This window comes from Anopheles darlingi, chromosome 2 (genome assembly GCF_943734745.1).
Source record: "Anopheles darlingi chromosome 2, idAnoDarlMG_H_01, whole genome shotgun sequence".
NCBI lineage: Eukaryota > Metazoa > Arthropoda > Insecta > Diptera > Culicidae > Anopheles > Anopheles darlingi.
Window position 1 is genome coordinate 21395906 of NC_064874.1, and position 17061 is coordinate 21412966.

General features: G+C 49.4%; 1 protein-coding gene across 11 annotated transcripts in view; it reads left to right on the top strand.

Moving 5' to 3' along the window:
- The window catches only part of LOC125959064 (trithorax group protein osa), a 124306-nt gene that overhangs the window by 36181 nt on the left and 71064 nt on the right, over positions 1-17061 (top strand). For all 11 annotated transcript variants that reach the window (XM_049691805.1, XM_049691808.1, XM_049691810.1 and 8 more), the window contains exons 3-4: positions 828-1205; positions 3324-3509. In XM_049691805.1, coding sequence (XP_049547762.1) covers positions 828-1205; positions 3324-3509 — 564 coding nt within the window. The remainder of the gene's footprint in view (positions 1-827; positions 1206-3323; positions 3510-17061) is intronic.

Below are 17061 nucleotides of genomic sequence, written 5' to 3' on the forward strand. Positions count from 1 at the left end.
CCCATCCACGAAAATACAGTTCTGCGGGAGGTCTTTTCCATGCACATGTATGATACCGTCAAGTATTGTGCGACAATGTTGCAATCCGTATTGAGTGTACCATTTTCAGGTACCCAACGGCTTATGCCTGAACAACCGACATCAACACGATTGTGATATGGGCCCTTGGAGCCACCGGTATGGCGAGTATCCTTGCATACAATTGTAGTACAGTTGCTCCTCCATCAACGTTTTGTTATGTTCGAGGAGAAATTCTTTAGAGAAAATTACAGCCGCTGATGACGGGCGGTGTGCGTCAATTTTTAACACTTCCAGCAAAGTGTTTGTAGGCTTTTGTTGAACTCTTCTTTGCGAGATTTATGCCAAAGGAAATGTATGTTGCAAAGAATTTATGCGGATTCTTAAGCACCATCGTCGTAATACTTCTCTTTCCACGAGAAGCTCTTAGCGATGACCATCTCCGAACAACACTCCGAATATTATGACTCGCGAACGTTAAGCAATCAATACCACATCGACTACAGCACATTCCTTGGTTGAATGTTAGTACGATAACACTTGTTGAGCATGAGAATAGTGAAAGCAGTACGTATACTGGCAGAGGATTCATTGATTTGTCATGTCAACGTTCTCCCAGTGGATATCGAAAGTCTTTTGCTGTAATTTGATAAATGCTTGTCCATCGCTTAACATGGGAATTCGAGGAATTCGAGGAAGAAGACAATTTTCATCTGCACGAGAAGTCGGAAGGCTTTTTTGTTCTAAAAATATTTCCAATTTCCGAAAACTAACATCGCGCCTATCTACACTCTCGATTTTTGTTGCAGGGTAATACCGGCCGAGGACAGTCGCCTTATCCGCCACCGGGTCCACCGGGTGGTCAAGCGCCGGGAAGCTATCCACCACCGCCTCAGGCCGGTGGCGGCCCTCCCCCTCCTGGATCGGCGCAGCCCCCGCCGTCGCAAGCGCCGGGGGCTGCCGGCGGTCCACCGGCGCAAGGGCCACCACCACCGTCACAGGGTGGACCGTCGGCAACCGTAGGTGGAAACCAGCAGCCCCCACCACCGCCCCCTACGTCACAGGGCGGTGGTCCGCCAGCCAATACACAGTATACTCCTTACCAGCCGCAGCAACCGCGAGGCTATCCGCCGAATCCTCCCGGCGGTCCTGCCGGCAACCATCGAACACCGTATCCGCCGCATCAGGTAAGAACGACGGCATGCCGTTGTGCGAATAGTTGATATGTAGTTTACTAAAAGTAGAGATCTACAGACTCCTCCTTCACATTATTCGTTGTAAAATAGTATTGGTTTCCGTATTTGGCTATTAATTATTTTCCTTCTGTTAAATACGGAAGTTATATTTTAATAAATTGTACACTTCAAACTGGTTTCAGTATCCATCAAAAATGCATATAGTATAATGGAAAAAGCTTTCAAGAAATCTCTACTCTTGTATAGCCATCTTGTGCGCACCTATTCTATTCTAAGCGTTCAATTTAAACAGAAAATGGGTTTTTAAGCTCCTAACATGCAAACCTGTGAAAATGCGCTGCTCCATCATTACTCGTTGTACTCACCAGGCAACATCAGATAATATGACCATATGATAGTGCATATCCCTTGCAAGCTCCTGCTTCATCTAGCCACCTATTTTTCCCCGACCGTAAACCGACTCGAACAGCTGAGTTCAATTCGTCGCCAGTCGCCAGTCAGCTCTAGCGACGACGCGACCTCCCATCATCGCCATAGCGCACTTGTGGCTTCGCTCCTTTTCGCGAAAACCATCCTCTCCACTGGATTCCTCTCTCCCCTTTCCAGGACCTATTTCCTGTGGCCTTGAAGTGTGTGATATCGGCTGGGCAGAAGGGAGGGAGGAAGGATGTGATGGAAATTCGGTCGAGCTTTTCGGCAGCAATAGCCCAACATAAATATCCCCTTTTGCCCTCTCTCCTTCCTGCCGACGGTCACTCACCCTCGGTGCAGCCGCGAGAGGAAAGGGAGGAAAGGAGGGAGTCTGTGCGGTTGGTTTGGCCCCGTTTTGCCCCGGAAGACCTACGGTGGTTGCAGCCGTGTGGCGTATCATCGAAGCTTAGGCCGCCGGTCCATTGCCATTCTGCCTCCTTTAACAGGCACCACCATAGTGCTCACACTCTCTTTTACTTTCTGTCTGTCGTGCAATGTTCTGCTGTCCGTTACCACCACCATCACCAATCCGTGCGTTGTTTGGGCCATGAAAAGTGGATCAACCGGCACACAGAAGGGAGAGAGAAAGAGAGAGTGAATTGGACAGAAAACGCAAAGGTACCTCTGGTATGCTCTGGTCGACGACCTTCCGAAGGACGACTATCGCATCCTACAGGAGGAAGGAAAGGGGGGGGGGGGGGAGTACGACGAGAAATGCGTATTTTATAGCGACTCATTCTCCGTCGTCGCGCCTGACACGAACTCCTCCAGCCCGAGCCCGAGCCCGACTTCATCGGTACTAATGAAGACGGACGAGGGACAGATGGGATGATAGAGAGAGGATGGAGCAGAAGGACGACAACGGCGACGGCGACCCAAAAACCTCGTCCCTTTTATTCGTGACCGGCATAAGCCTCTTTGGTTGGTTGGTGGTGGCGCATCATCTGCTCCTCCGGTTCCAACCGCTCTGTGACCAGTCTCTGATTGTATTGGAATGCGTGTCTTTGGATGTGTGTACCAATGGGTTGGTTTGTGAACTAATTGTGTCATGCAAATGTTAGGACCGTAGCAAGTTAGAACATGAATGAATTTCCAATTATTTTAAACTCTATACTCCAGTGGTACTGGACCGTGTTTCGGTCATTGTTCGTTCTGTCATGAATTGTTAATATCACCGCGGTGGATGGTGGAACGCATACGCATAAAGAACAACCCCCCTTTTATTGGTTTTCTTTTTCGTTTTGAGTCACGAATTAAGTATTCAACTATCGGCAGTTCAATCGGGCGGTTATGTTTATCCCCCCCGGGGGGGATTTGCAGGAAGCAAAAACCCTTTTCGTGTGCCCTTCGATCAAAACCATTCCATCCTGTCACAGTTTGACATTTGTTTAGTTTTATCGGCTTATGCACTTACACTTCCCATTTGGTCAATCGGTTTCGGTCAATTGGTAGAGAGGAGGAAACCAAAAAAAAAAACATTTTCCATGTTCCCCGATCGCGTTCGGCAACGACACACACTATACACTCTCTGTTAGTTTTTCGTGTTTTGACATGGCAATTGAATTTGCACGTTCACTAATTCCTCCTTTTTCCCGTTCCCGTCTTACTCTCTCTCTCTCTCTCCTTTTCCGTTTTTAGTACGAACCGGTACGGTCGTGGCCATCGCCGGCTGCTAGTCCGGGGCCAGGCCCGGGGCACTTACCGCCGTCGCCGCACGGACCACCGCAAAGCCCCGGACAGCAGCCACCGCCCGGGCCGCAGCAGCATGGTGGCGGTCCGAGTCCATCACCGCAGCCTCCGCAACCAGCTCCATCACCCCATCAGGTAGGTTTGTTCAGCTATTACCGGTTTTGGTTTAAGAAGTCAACTCTTTCGTTCAGATGATGGTGATATGCTAAACTTAAACTCAATCCGTAGCATGACCTATCGACAGAGAGCGCGATGCTGTAAACTGACAGTAGCCATCAACAAATCACATTTTTCATGCTGGTCATGGTATTTTCTAATTCAAAGATACAGTTCTAGAGCCAAATATCAACCACAGATAGGCCCTAGAGAGAGTATTATGAGAAATTTGAAACAAACGCATGCTAGGCCCCAATTATCTGTGGCAGGTAATGTTGACAACCTTCAAGTACAACTAGATCCGGGCATATGATCTTTATAAACATCATGGTGCTTCCAGTTGCGCATACCAGTACTACACTGTTTGATACTATTCCTTCTTAAGACCTTAGAATTGGTTCCTTATTGTTATTCCCTTTTTCATGAGAACGAGACATAGACAGCAATAACACAAGAGGAATTACTGATGGATTTTGGTCGCCATCGCGCCTAATCACGTCTCTCGGACTGCTTCTTAGCTGTTACAATGAAAAGCCTGCCCATGTATTAACTGTTAACGGCATTCAGTTTACTCACAGCCTGCAGAATAGCATTATCACATAGCACTTTCTGTCACTGTTAAGGCCCAATCGAATCCAGAAATCCAAACCATCTTCTAGCTTCACAATCTCTACTGTTTGGATCTCATGATAAAGAGACACCATCGTTCAAGATAGACAGCACAGTTCGCTTAAAACACGCTTCCTTGCGCTCCCCACCCGGTGTGTTTGTTTCGATTGATCGCTCGTCAGTCGGCAAATTGAATGTTGAGCTGCAGTTGAGTTGTTGTTGGTGGTGGGTTTTGGATTTCGATACCGGGTCCGTCTGTTCACGTCGCCACCACCACCACCATCACCTCCGCTGTGCACATACCGTAAGATGCTCAAGCCGACCTTGACACTGACCTAGATAGCGAGGCTTGAACCGCGTGAACACACACACACACACACACACACACACACACACACACACACACACACACACACACACACACACACACACACACACACACAGAACACAGAACGGGGCGACTCTTCATCGCCATTAACCAACCACCGTATGCTCGCTGCCGATCAGTAGCTAGCGCGTCACTCCATCGTCAAGGGTGTAGGGTAGGGAAGGGGGGGGGGGAGTGAAAAGAAGGGAACAAAAAGAATACAATACTCTAAGAGCAAAAGCGCGGGTACGGAGAGGTGCGCTACTCCACCCCGTTCCCGAACACCCATCGGCACACAAATCGTGGGGTGGGGACGAATGGGCGAAGAAAGGTTGTGAGGGAATGGGGAAAGTGGGGGGTGGTGGTGGTCGGATGGACTCGCGCGAGCAATCGGACGGTCGTCGCCGGGCCCCCTGCCTGATATAACGGGGTGGTGCGGTGTCGGCTGGATCGAAGAAGAAGCCACGATAACCAAGGAGCAAAAGGGGGGGAGGGGGAGAAGGGGGTGGTAGGGCGCAGAAGCACGGCACGCGGAAGAAGGGATTGGCTTGAGAGGGAATTAGAATGCTTTTGCAGTCGAGGCAGCGAGAAAAGAAGGCCTCTCTCCCTCCATCTCTTTTACACTTCTTGGCCTCCCTTGTCGTTGTTGTTGTCGATTTTTTTTTCTTTTCTTTTTAAACAAGTGCTCCGTGCACAGCTCTACGCTTGACAACGAAGGAGGAGATGAGATGTATTTGGTTCACATGTTGGTGATGATGCTGCTGACGGTGGTGATGGTGATGGTGATGAGTTTGTGTTGTGGATGGTTTATTCGTCTGTCCTCCCCAAATCTGGTCTGCTTCTCGGCGGCGGTTGCTCGATCTCTCTCGCTTTGGTCGCTGATGGTCGGTAGCCGCACGTCGCCGTCGCCATCGTCGTCATCGTCGTCGTCGTCGTCGACACCCCGTTTTGGTCGTACCTCATGCACCATCATCGGCATCATTCCCGTCCTGCCTACGTCTGGCTGGCGGGGTCTGTATCGCGTGTGTATCGACGAGTGGCTGCCCACCACAGCCGGGAGAAATTCATTCGACCTTGCCCCCCCTCCCCACGGCCGGGCCCGCACAGACCTTCTTCCCCAGTCCGCAGTAGGCCGTCCAATCGCTACGATAATGTACCCCGCAGACGCGGTTGCTCGTGCGATTTTATGTGTAACAAACACACAAACACACCGACAGATGTGCGGCACGGCACCACCATGCGGTGGTATACCCCACCAAACGCACGTGGTGCTTGCTCTCTCGGTGCGGTGTCTGGTTTGTGTTGTGCGAACGAAACGCAACAAGGCTACGGCATATGCAACCGGCTCCCGTGTTACTACCGCGTGTTCTCGTTGTCTTTGCTTTTGTTTTTTGGTGCCAAAGTTTTCTTTAAACGATTTGTGGTTGATCCATCTGGTTGTTGTCAATGTGTGAAGCTCGCTTAATGGGTTTGTTTGTTTGTCAATCCCACCTTTGGATGGCTTCTTCTCTGTGCACTCTAGTTCCTTGCATTCCGTCGGTTTGGATTCGGAAGGCGCAGCCTTCTTTGATTGTGTGGTTTTAGGCACAGCTAGCCTACTAGATTCATTACCTTGGAGTTCGTATCTAATCGAGCGGCTTCTTAATTGATGCTTTTGTCATCCAAGATGGCATGCGAATTGACAGTTGCTGCTCACGTCAAACGCTGTTCAACTGACAGTTGCCACAGGCGATGTGATGAAACTCAACAACCGGAATCCTGATCGCAACATCATCTCATCGAACGAACTCATTTTGAATTTAAGATCCTATGCTGTGAATTCACTAGAAAGCAACACGACAGCAGCGTACCACCCACTTGTTGTGCCTCGTTGTAACTCGTTACTTACCTTATATAAACACAAGCACGTGGTTTCTACGCTTTGACAACAGTTGCAAACCCTACAGTACTCCTGCCACTACTACTACCACCACCAATACTTCTTCTTCCATCAAAATTCCGACGACCGACCGGATGCCGGTTGTTGTGACGGGGTTGTGTCCACCACCGCCCCCGCACATCGTTATCGAGAATCCGGAAGAGCGCCGTGCTGCGACCCTTTGATCCGCAGACAGCAGAGGCCAGCCGGACGAGAGAGAGAGAGAGAACCGATGAACCGGTGAGCGCACCCCAAAGCTTCCATTTGCCAAACGTCAGTTGAGTTGAATTTTCTGTGAACCGGACACAACGGACACGTGTTGTGGGGCGCTGACCGATGCTGTAGTCGCCGGATTCCAAGTATCGGTGCACCGTGGTGCGTACGAGTAGTAGTGGAAGGTGGTTCCCCCTCCTCCTAGAGCCGTCTGTCCCTTTGAATGTATGGGCCCAGTAACGGATGGATGCAGATTGATGAGTGTGGGAGAGTTTGAGTTTAGAAAATTTCGCATCCGTACGCAACGCGGAACCGATGGTGTGTCCAGCAGCATATGGAGGGTGGGAGACGGGCGGCGGCGGCGGCGGGGGTCCAGCTCTCACGCTACTACCAGCCGCACGCACTCTGTAAAGCGCATAGTAAGGCTGGCTTTCGGCGTACGGCCGGCCCGGTGTGGGCTATCGTCTGGCTAGCTGCTTGATGCCGGTAACGGAACAACGACGACGACGACGACGACGACGTCGTTGCAGGTGTGGACGAATCCGACTACGATGCGTGGCTAAAGCCCGTAGGCCGGCCGCTACCATGTTTGGGTTGCTGCTGCTGCTGCTGCTGCTGCGTTGTGCAATGAGAACGGCATCACGAGACGACGATCGATTTGTTGTGGACACGCTCTGCTGGGTTCGCAATTTCACTTTCAGTACTCGAGCCGTATGTGTGTGTGTGTGTCTGTGTGTTTGTTTGTGTACCAGCTGATATAGTGGGCCTTCTCCTGGAAGTGGGTTTTTGGGAGTTTTTAGTTACGTCAGCGGGCTGTCATGCACGTTCAATGTCAGTACACGTGACACTAGGTGATCGGTAGTATTTGATGGAGGACGCTGGTCACCGATCTGAACCTTTACTAATGCTAGGCGACAGGTGTCATGTGAACTTTTGTCTTGTATCATTTATATCTTAACTTCCTTTTTAAATAAACAGAATCGCGGCAATACTATTGTAATGTTGATCGATCGATTTTAATCTGCAAAACCGTGGGCCTCTTATCAGCTGTGAAGAAGGCCGTTAGTAGAAAATACGTATCATGACTGAAATAAGCGGCGACGTAGACGTCACAGTGCTTTATAAGGGGGAGACCTAAACAAGAACCAATCGTGTTCATGGAGGAAATTCATGCCAGTCCGTTTTTGGGTCGAGCGTGAATGAAAGTAGTGTATAATTCGGTTGATCCTTTCCGACGGTACCGGTGAATTACCGGTCTATTCTTGGCGTATCATTCTATGCGTGTTTGTGTGTGTGCGTGTGTGTGTGCGCGCGCGAGTTTGTATATATTTAAATGTAAAGGAAACGAAACCAAACACCGGCGCAAGGGGTCGGTGAACAAGGGAAAGGACTTTATTCTTTCGTCGTTTGTTCGCTCTCTTGGATTTCCACTTGGATTAGGTGGGTTGCGGGGCTACACCTCACACCATAAACGTGGAAAGGAGAGGGGACAGTGGGGAGGTTACGTCTGGCATGGTGCGCGTAAATCCTGTGGCTCGTCCTTGGGAAAACGGACTGGGTGGTTTTGGTGGCAAGAGGATGATGTGCTCGTGCCACCCACACTTTCCACCCACTCCTACCGGGTTTGTGAAACCTTTTTCTTCATGCCCCCTTCTTGCTTCGCTCCCTTCGTCTTCAATCGATCCTAAGCCTCGAGACGCCGCCCTTGCCGCCGCCGCCGCCGCTGCGCCTTCGAAACCGCACTGGTGTTGTGACCTTGGGACAGCCTCGCGTCAACTGGCGCGTGTTTCTTTTCCCTCATTCCACTCACCCCAACTCCTACCTACACACACCCACACACACACACACGTGTGCAGAGGAGTGAGCTAAAAGGTATTATTGGGGGGAGGGGCTCCTTTTTCCGGACCTACCTCCTTGGAAACAGAGCAGAGAAGAATACGTCCGTCTGGCGGCCGTCTGTTTGGCGTTTGCTTGGAATCGTCTCATCATCTACCTACCTTCCCATCCACCGTCCGTCCCTACCGTCAGACGACCTCCAACCACCGCCGCTTTCTCTGCTGTACTTGCAAGGGCACCCACCCACCCCATCCACTCCCAGCATCAGCATATCGCACATTCCAAAATCCCCCCAACCACTTCCACGCTTGCATGCACAAGAGAAATCATCAGCTGGCCTCGCTCAATCAAAGGGAAAAGACGCGCGTCAACCTGTTGAATTCGAATCCGACGATACGATTGTCAAAAGAAGTAGTATAAAGATGAAAGTATTATTTACATAAAAGGCACATAAATGCTTGATATTAATCGAGTAGTTTTATTTAAAAACCGGAAGCGGAGAACGTTCCCGTGCAAACAAAGGCATTTGATCTAAACTTAGCGAATAAGCTCCCAAATGCTTATCGTTTGCAGGAGTCACGTCAATACACGCAATCACGTCTTTGTTTGGATTATTTGGCTCTTGGTGCGACCGAATGTTGCCGATGGTCCGTTCCCACGCAAAGCGATTTTTCCCAATTTTTGTTACCCAAACTCTACTCTAAATGCTCTACCACATCCGGGCGAGACCGAATGTAGCGCTTATCTATTGCTTTTTGTTCGCGTGGCCTACCAGGCGTCTCCATATATTCGGACTCTGTTTCTCAGTTTTGCTCAGTATGCGCTGTCCTTGTCACGCTGGATAGCTCCTGTTCGTAGGTTCATTTGCTTCCGAAAAGAAGGAGGAACCTAAGGAAATGCCCACTCTTTGGCAAAGTAGTTGTGTTGTGTATAAGAAGAGAAGGTAAGGTGTATTATATGTCTTGCGCAGTGCTATGTGTGCGCAGACAGAGACGGGCTGCTTCCTCTTCCAACCACCGGGCGTCCCCCCCCATCTTCTTGTGCCGTAGAAAGTGAAATGAAGATTCCTTGTCACGAAAACATCGTCTTCCGGGGTTTTGGTCGTCCTTTTGCGCGCCGCCCCCTTAATTCTCTCCCTCCCATGTAGCCATTCAGCGGCATCTAATAGAGGGCGAACGAACGAACGAACGAACGCTCGCAGGAAGCCGCTACCCACCGTTCGCTATCGAAGCCAAAGGTGCAGGATAAAGAAAATCAATACTTTGTTCGCGGTTCACGAACGCGTTCCGCTCACAGAGAGCAAGAGAGAGAGAGAGAGGGAGGGAGAGATATATATAAGACATGCCGGGGAGCATAAAACCTGGATTATTGAGAGAAAGAACGAGGAACATTTGTTTGTGACATTTTTACTGTTAAGTACGTTTGCGACTATTAGAATGTTATCAGTATACAAGTTTTTCAACCTTTTTTTCAACGCACACGGCCAATTTAATCAAACCGCATGGATTAGAAATGTCTCAGCATTTTTTTTCCATATTTTGTGTAAATACTGTTTTTTTGTTAAAAACAAAACTACTTCCAATCAAAATGTATCAGCTCTCCACCATGCTCTTTGTTTGCTGCTACTCCCGTACGCACTATCGTGTGCTTTTCACGGTCCCCATGATAGCATAGTTGCCGGGAAGGAAGGAAGAAGGAGCATAAAAGAAAAGTATATCCATTCCCTACCGGCTTCTCGTGGTCTCAATGGTGTGGCGCCGGTTTATAAGGATATGCTTTTTCGGCTCCATGTTTCGTGTTCTTTAACGTAACGGAAAGTGAAAGTAACCCACCCCCTCTCAAGCCAAGTTTTCCCTTTCTCGCTCTCGCGAGAATCTTTCTCTGTTAGTCCTTCCGTTTCTTTTTATGTGTTTACCATTTCGTATACCCTAACGTTCAGCTTGAAAAACGTGAAAGAGTTAGGGATCGGAATGCACTACCTCCTATCGCGGGAATCGTCACGAACATTTTCTAGCATTTTTTTTCCAAAGAAATCGGAACCTACGATCCAAAGCACTTGTCTACACATGATGGTTGCCAACCACGTGAGCCATGAGAGACAAGCGACCCACTCAGACACACACACACACACATATATGAGTGTTCCTTCTGGCCCAAGATTTCACATTTACCCATTAGAAACGAGGGACCGGTATGTGTGGGGACACACAGTTTAATGTTATCGCCACCCTACAATTCCACAACGACCACCGCCCTTTCTCCGACCACATTAGCATTAAACGTGATTTTCTTCGATATAAGTGGCAGTCGACGAGGCAAGGCGGCCAAGGGTTTTCGTTACCAGGATGATGGGGGGGGGGGGGGGCATGCTCCTCCTTCCTCCCTCACCCGTTGGGGTCTGGGATTGTTGACTCAATTGGTCGGAAACGCCGGAAAATACATTTTGGATAATGTTTTCCCTCCTTACTTTTAATAGGTTGTGATCCTTCTTCTTATCACGTTAAAAGGATCTTTGCTTGTGCGTGTGTGTGTGTGTGTGTGTTGTTAGGGTTTTCCCTGTTTTGCCAACCAGCTATATAGCGATTTCGTCATTAACTCTGCCACAACAGGCTGGCGATTAAATGCTTTGCTCTTTGTGTGTGTGTGTGTGTGTGTGTGTGTGTGTTCATTCTTAATTCTGTGCCAACACCGACGCCAAACACATGCGAGTATGGTTTTCAACCTTCATAATACCTGCTGTGTTGTTGTTTGCTGGTTCAGCTTTTCCTTAGGGAAAAAAAAATCCAGAATGCGAAGTGATGCTGTATTGGAGATTCCTCTACACTACGCACCTGTGTACTGGGAAGGCTATGGGTACTTTCGGGGAGGGCGGAGAAGATTAATTTTCTCATTTTTACCGGCCTATTAATTACAGTTTAGGCTTCACTGACCAACACACTCAAAGCGGCGATACCTACGCAGCACGTCATCGTTTTACTGCGGGCTGACCGTTTGTTGTCGGTCAAAAGCAATAAAAGTCTCGAGGATGGATAAGCCGAATTATCCGCAAAAGAAAAGCATTTGGCAAAACTTTTCCCCTTTTTCCGCCTATCCATCCACCCGCTCTAAAACACCAAACGCGCGTCGTTGGGCGATTGCGTAGCCTGTTCGCAGTAGCAGGAGTTTCCTCGTAACGACCTTCTGGGTCGTTATGGCTTTTGAGTGTTTCAAGTGGTACCGGTATTCTGCTCAGCCGGCCCCGGTCGGTCGGTTAGTGTGCGCGCTGGGTAGGTGGCTCGTGCCACGAGTTGGCGATGAGGCTTTCTTTTGCCCACACCGCGAATGATCTTTCCCTTCTCGAAAATGGTTACGTTATGGACCATTACACAAGAACCGTTTCGTGTTGTTGTTGTGCTCCCTTCGGACCAATACGTTTCTGCTTAGAGACTGGTTTTGGGATTGTTTTCTGAAGATGGCGTTGTTCTTTAGATCGGTATCAAAATGGGTGTTTTTTTTTTCTTCTACAAGTTATCGTTTACAACTAATTTTGCAAAAGAAATTACCTATCCTTATTCGTTCCATTTTAACGTTTTCTCATATTCTTATCATTTCAGGTAAGCAATTCACGTCCAATTATGATCCATACGATTGAGCATTGCTTTGTGGGTAAGCAGATAATAGAAACTGTCGGATAAGTCAAAGGTTAAGGATAAGAACAAAACAACAATCAACAATGTTCTCGAGGACTTTCCTCATATTCGTCCATTAGTATGCCATCTTGTTTGACAATCGAAAAAAGGGAAGTTTCACTGTAATGATCCGATCTTTACCATTACACAACTTCACGAAAAGAAGAGGCACGCTTCCAGGTAACTAACGCTGATGTTATATCGTACAGCACAAATCCTATATACGAGATGAAAGCAGACGACGACGATACGTAAACTATGGTTCATATTTATGGTGGCATCATTTACCAACAGCTCTAGGCGCTATTGGCTTCAGCACGATGCTACCGAATGGATTCGGCGGCTTTCCAAAGCGGCCAAAGAAATATTTTTCGATTTCACGAGAGCCCGCGTGAGAGTAACTCTCCCATTCTTCATCTCTCTAATTGTGTCTGTCTGGGTTCCGTCCAACCTGGACCGCGAACAGACCCCGAGATTCGGCCATAATCATAATCATCATTAGCCATTATCGTAATGGTTCGTTCGTTAGGCGCTCCATTCATCGCCGCCAAACATTTGGAATTGGAATCTACCTGGCCCCGTAGTGTGGTCAGAACTGGCGCATTTCTCGATTGGTGTTGCCTATTTCGTTCATGTTTTTCGATTCGTTCGATCGATCTGCATTTATTACTATTTTGTTTTGTTTGCTTCACTCAAACGGACATCTGTAAGCATGTCATCGATAGCCCTTGTGACGATCTGACGATACGCAGCTTAGGCATGCAATCTAAATTGTGGATCCTGTATTTGCGTGCGTGCGTTATCTTTCAGTTCTGGATCACGCTCGGTTAACACGGCTTTATGTAGCTTTATGGCTGCCAAACATCAACGACATTTGTGCATTTTTGCGATCTGTTGACTCTTAAATGACTAACCTTCGTCGAGCAGAATGATGAGCCGAATCTAGAGAAAGCATATCTACTGTAAAAATAACCTGAAGTCTTTTTATGATTATCTTAGATATCATTAATTCTAATTCCCCACTTCGCCGGTGTCTGTTTATCCTCGAAGTGCACAATCATCATTAAAATCTTCCTACTCATCACCGAGACAGACGACTGGACTGACTCGTCTGTCTGGTCTGTTACTGTCTGGGCTCACAAAAGTAACTGAAGCGAATGGCACGTCGGATGACCATTTCTGATGACCATCGCTAGCGTCGTGACTCACCTGTTAGCACATTGCCGCAACGTAGATTTGATGTGAGAGATGGCCACGCAATCGTTCCTATCAACTGGACTGGACTGAAAAGATGTCATTTTGTGGTCAACACAAACAGTGTGTACTCGCTACACTGTCCTCTCGATACACTCTCGAGAGCGAGGGAGATACCGTTTCGTCGTCACGTGTGCGTATGGATCTCCATGGCACACTGACCAACCGACCAACAACCTGCCTTCAAACCGCGTGCCTCTTCTATGCCCACATTGGCCGTTTCGTGCCTACCACCTGATGATGGTGCTCGCGCCCCATCTGATATGCTGATACCACCGATTCGCCACCACGGGCCGAAGAACGGTCGTTTTCCTGTTTGTTTGTGATTTTCGCGGAATATTTAGCCGGCCGGCTGGCTGGCTGGCTGGCTGGCTGGCTGGCTGGCTGGCTGGCTGGCTGGCTGGCTGGCTGGCTGGCTGGCTGGCTGATGGGTCACAACCAGAGAGAGGGAGAGCCAAACCAGAGCGCGCTCGTGATATGGAACGACGTGAGGTCCGTTAACCACGCTACGGCTTCGCCAGTGAATGCGGCGTCTGTCTACGTCTGTCTGTCTGTTTCATTGAACGAGGAAAACAAAAACAACGACAACGACGACGACGAGCGAGATCGTGTGTTCCACAAATCCACAGAGTTTTGATCAGCTGCTGACCGACCCGCATCCATCAGCAACAGCCGCCGCCGCCGACAACCCGTTTGGTAGTGGGGTTCGAGATTTCGAGGTTCTGATGAAGGAGGAAACAACGCCCCGGCGTTGAGAGCAGCAGCGTGTACAGTACGCGTCGCGTACCCATCCCCAACACCCGTAGCAGGCCGGACGGACGTACCAGACCAGACCAGACCAGCCCAGAACCCGGACTATGATTGTCGCGCCGGCGCTTCTCCTCCTCCTCCTCCGCCGTTGCCGTGTGGAAATGGTTCTACATTTCACTACGTCCAAACCGTGATCCGTCGTCTGTCTCGGTTCGGTGTGTGCGTGCGTGTGTTTGGTGCCAGATGTTTGCCAACTCTCCTACTCTATCATCAAGAGCAGCAAGTGGAGAAATCGATGGGGTAGTGTTGGTCAACAGCGGTCGGTCGGTCGGTGCGTCTCGGCACCACAGTAGTAGGTCAGCAGTATTGAGACCGCTTTAAAGTCTCGGATTCATCCACGATCATTCTTGATGATGACGATTGCCTGCCTACATCGGCTGCTAACGGTAGTTTTCTAGGTCAGCCCTCCTCCTCCTAGCATGCTGTGGTTGTTTGGTGTTGTGGTCAAGGTCGATCGTTGTGTGCCTCTTACGTCGTCGCGTACTAGCAGCGCGCGCGTGTCATCTATCGGACACACGCTTCCATCATCGACAGCAGTAGTCGTGTGGTTAATGTGGCAGTACCACCTCCCACAGTTCACAGTAGAGCAGCCAGTATGCCTTAGTTCATTGACCCCGGTCGGGTTCTCGTGGCGGTATAATCCACTTAACGGTTTGCGACGCAGGCCACCCGGTCGTGACTGGCAACACCACCACCTAGCACCTGGGGAGACATAACCCCTTCAGTGTGTTGTTGGTTTGATTACAATTTTTGCACACAAAATATTGGCAAAGAAAGTCGATATGTTTATTAATGCTTAACTCTGAAACCATTCGCATGCATACGCTCTAGTGTAATAAGCTTAATCATCAATCATATCTTTTATAACTTACTTGCCAAAGGGTGAGCCAATGATGATGATCATTCGGAGTTGGTCTTCTGCTTACGAAGCGAGAAGCGCACCGAGAGAGAGAGAGAGCGAGACAGTGCCAGGAGTGCACGTTCGACATCGATTACACCGCGGTACGCGGAACGGAATGACATAACACTTGGTGGCAAGTGCCACCATTTGCCGGCGAGCAGAGCTTACCGAAGACTCTGGGCGCGAGCGAGTGGCCAAGACGCGCGTTGCGGGATGATTAAGTTGTCGACCAGCCAGCAAACCAGCAGCCGGCAGAGCCAGCGTTGGTTTTTGTTTGGGGTATGGTAGACGAGACGGAAGATTGTGTGGATTGTGTGTGGTCTATAAAAATTTATCACTAGAAAGTGGGACCCCCGGATGTGAAGAGATGATGAGGGGCGTGTGATGCGGCGCTTTGCGTTAAGTATGATGATGACGATCGATGATGTTAATGGGTGGAAAGAGGGGAGAGAGGGTGCACGCCGTCGCCGTCTGGTTTGGTTTGGTTCGGTTATCGGTTGTCGCGGCGGCGGCACCGTCCAACCGCTCAACCGTGTTCCGTCCTTACCGTTTGTTACGCTAGTGCGGTGTAGCGTGCTGTGTGCGTGTGTGTGTGTAATGCCTTGTGCCTGCCTGTCTGTCTGCTGCTATACATTATGGGGTGAATCCCAAAAGCCGGGTGAATCAGGTTCTCTCTTCCACCGTGATTGAGGAGAAGGAATGGAGCGATAGTGGGGAGGGGGGAGAGAGGAGGCCATAAGTAACGGCAGGAAAGAGATGAAGAAGGACGAAGTACAAACGACAGAGACACAGAGTCAAAGGGGTGTGGGGTGTGGGGTGTAGCTCAAGGTCTCAAGGTCGTTTGTTAGGCCGCAACCAGTCAGTCGGTCGGTCGGTCGGTCGGTCTGCCGGTCGGTTACTCATGATTGTGTGTTTGCTATTGCTGCTGTTGGCTGTTGGAAGAGAGTGGGGGATGACCGGGGTGCGGTGGTTAAGGAGAGGAAAGGATGGAAGGAAGGAAGGAAGTGAAATTCGTTCAACGGTGGGAAACCGATTACACCTCTCTAGACGCTATAGGGTGTGGGAAAAGAAGAAGGAAACTGAAGGGGTGTCTGGTGCGGGAAGTCTGGGATGTGAGGAACGGTGCTTTGGGTACTGTGGGCGGGTGGGTTGTGTGCAGGAAGTGGGGGGTTTGTTTTGATTTGGTTTCGCCTTTGCACCACCGTCTGTACAACACCACCACCACCATACCCTCCAACCTTCGTCGCTATCGGCAACCAACGCGGCCCCTCACCTCGCGCCCTTCGATCGTTGCTCATCGTCACAAGTGCGCGGTATTTGTCCTGCTGCTGCTGCAGTTCCCCGACGGCAGTTCTAAAAAGGGCTTTGCGTTTCTTTTTTGCTCCTTTCTCTTTCTCTCTCTCTCTGTCTGTCTGTCTGCCGGTCGCGGCTCACGTTTCCACCGAGCTACGAACGTTTGAATGAACCACCAAGCATTTGGCATTGGCATTGGCCTTTCGACGAGGAGGAGGAGGAGGATTTTGTTTCTTTTTTTTCCTGAGTTTCGCACCAACATCACAGACGCCTGCCTGTGTATACCTGTGTAGAGGCAACAGACCTCTTGTCTTCTATCGGCGCTAATGTGTGCCTCTCTAGAGATCGCAAGCGAGCGAATGTCTTTAGCCCAGCCGCTAACTAATGGGCTAAGATTTCGATTTGTTTTTAACAAACTGTTGTGTTTAATTGACGTTGGATAAAACCGATTTGAATGTCCTTGCACACCTCGCTGGTTAAAAGCAATGAACCGGGAGAAATGAGACCCAATTCCACTGATAAGTATCCCACAATGATGAGACCCAATTCCGTAGTATCCTCAAATTCGGTGAATAGCGGAGTGCCCAACCAACCAACCAATTTCGATAATGATGAAAAATAATTATACATACCAACCCACCACGATTCCGCGCACCACCCCA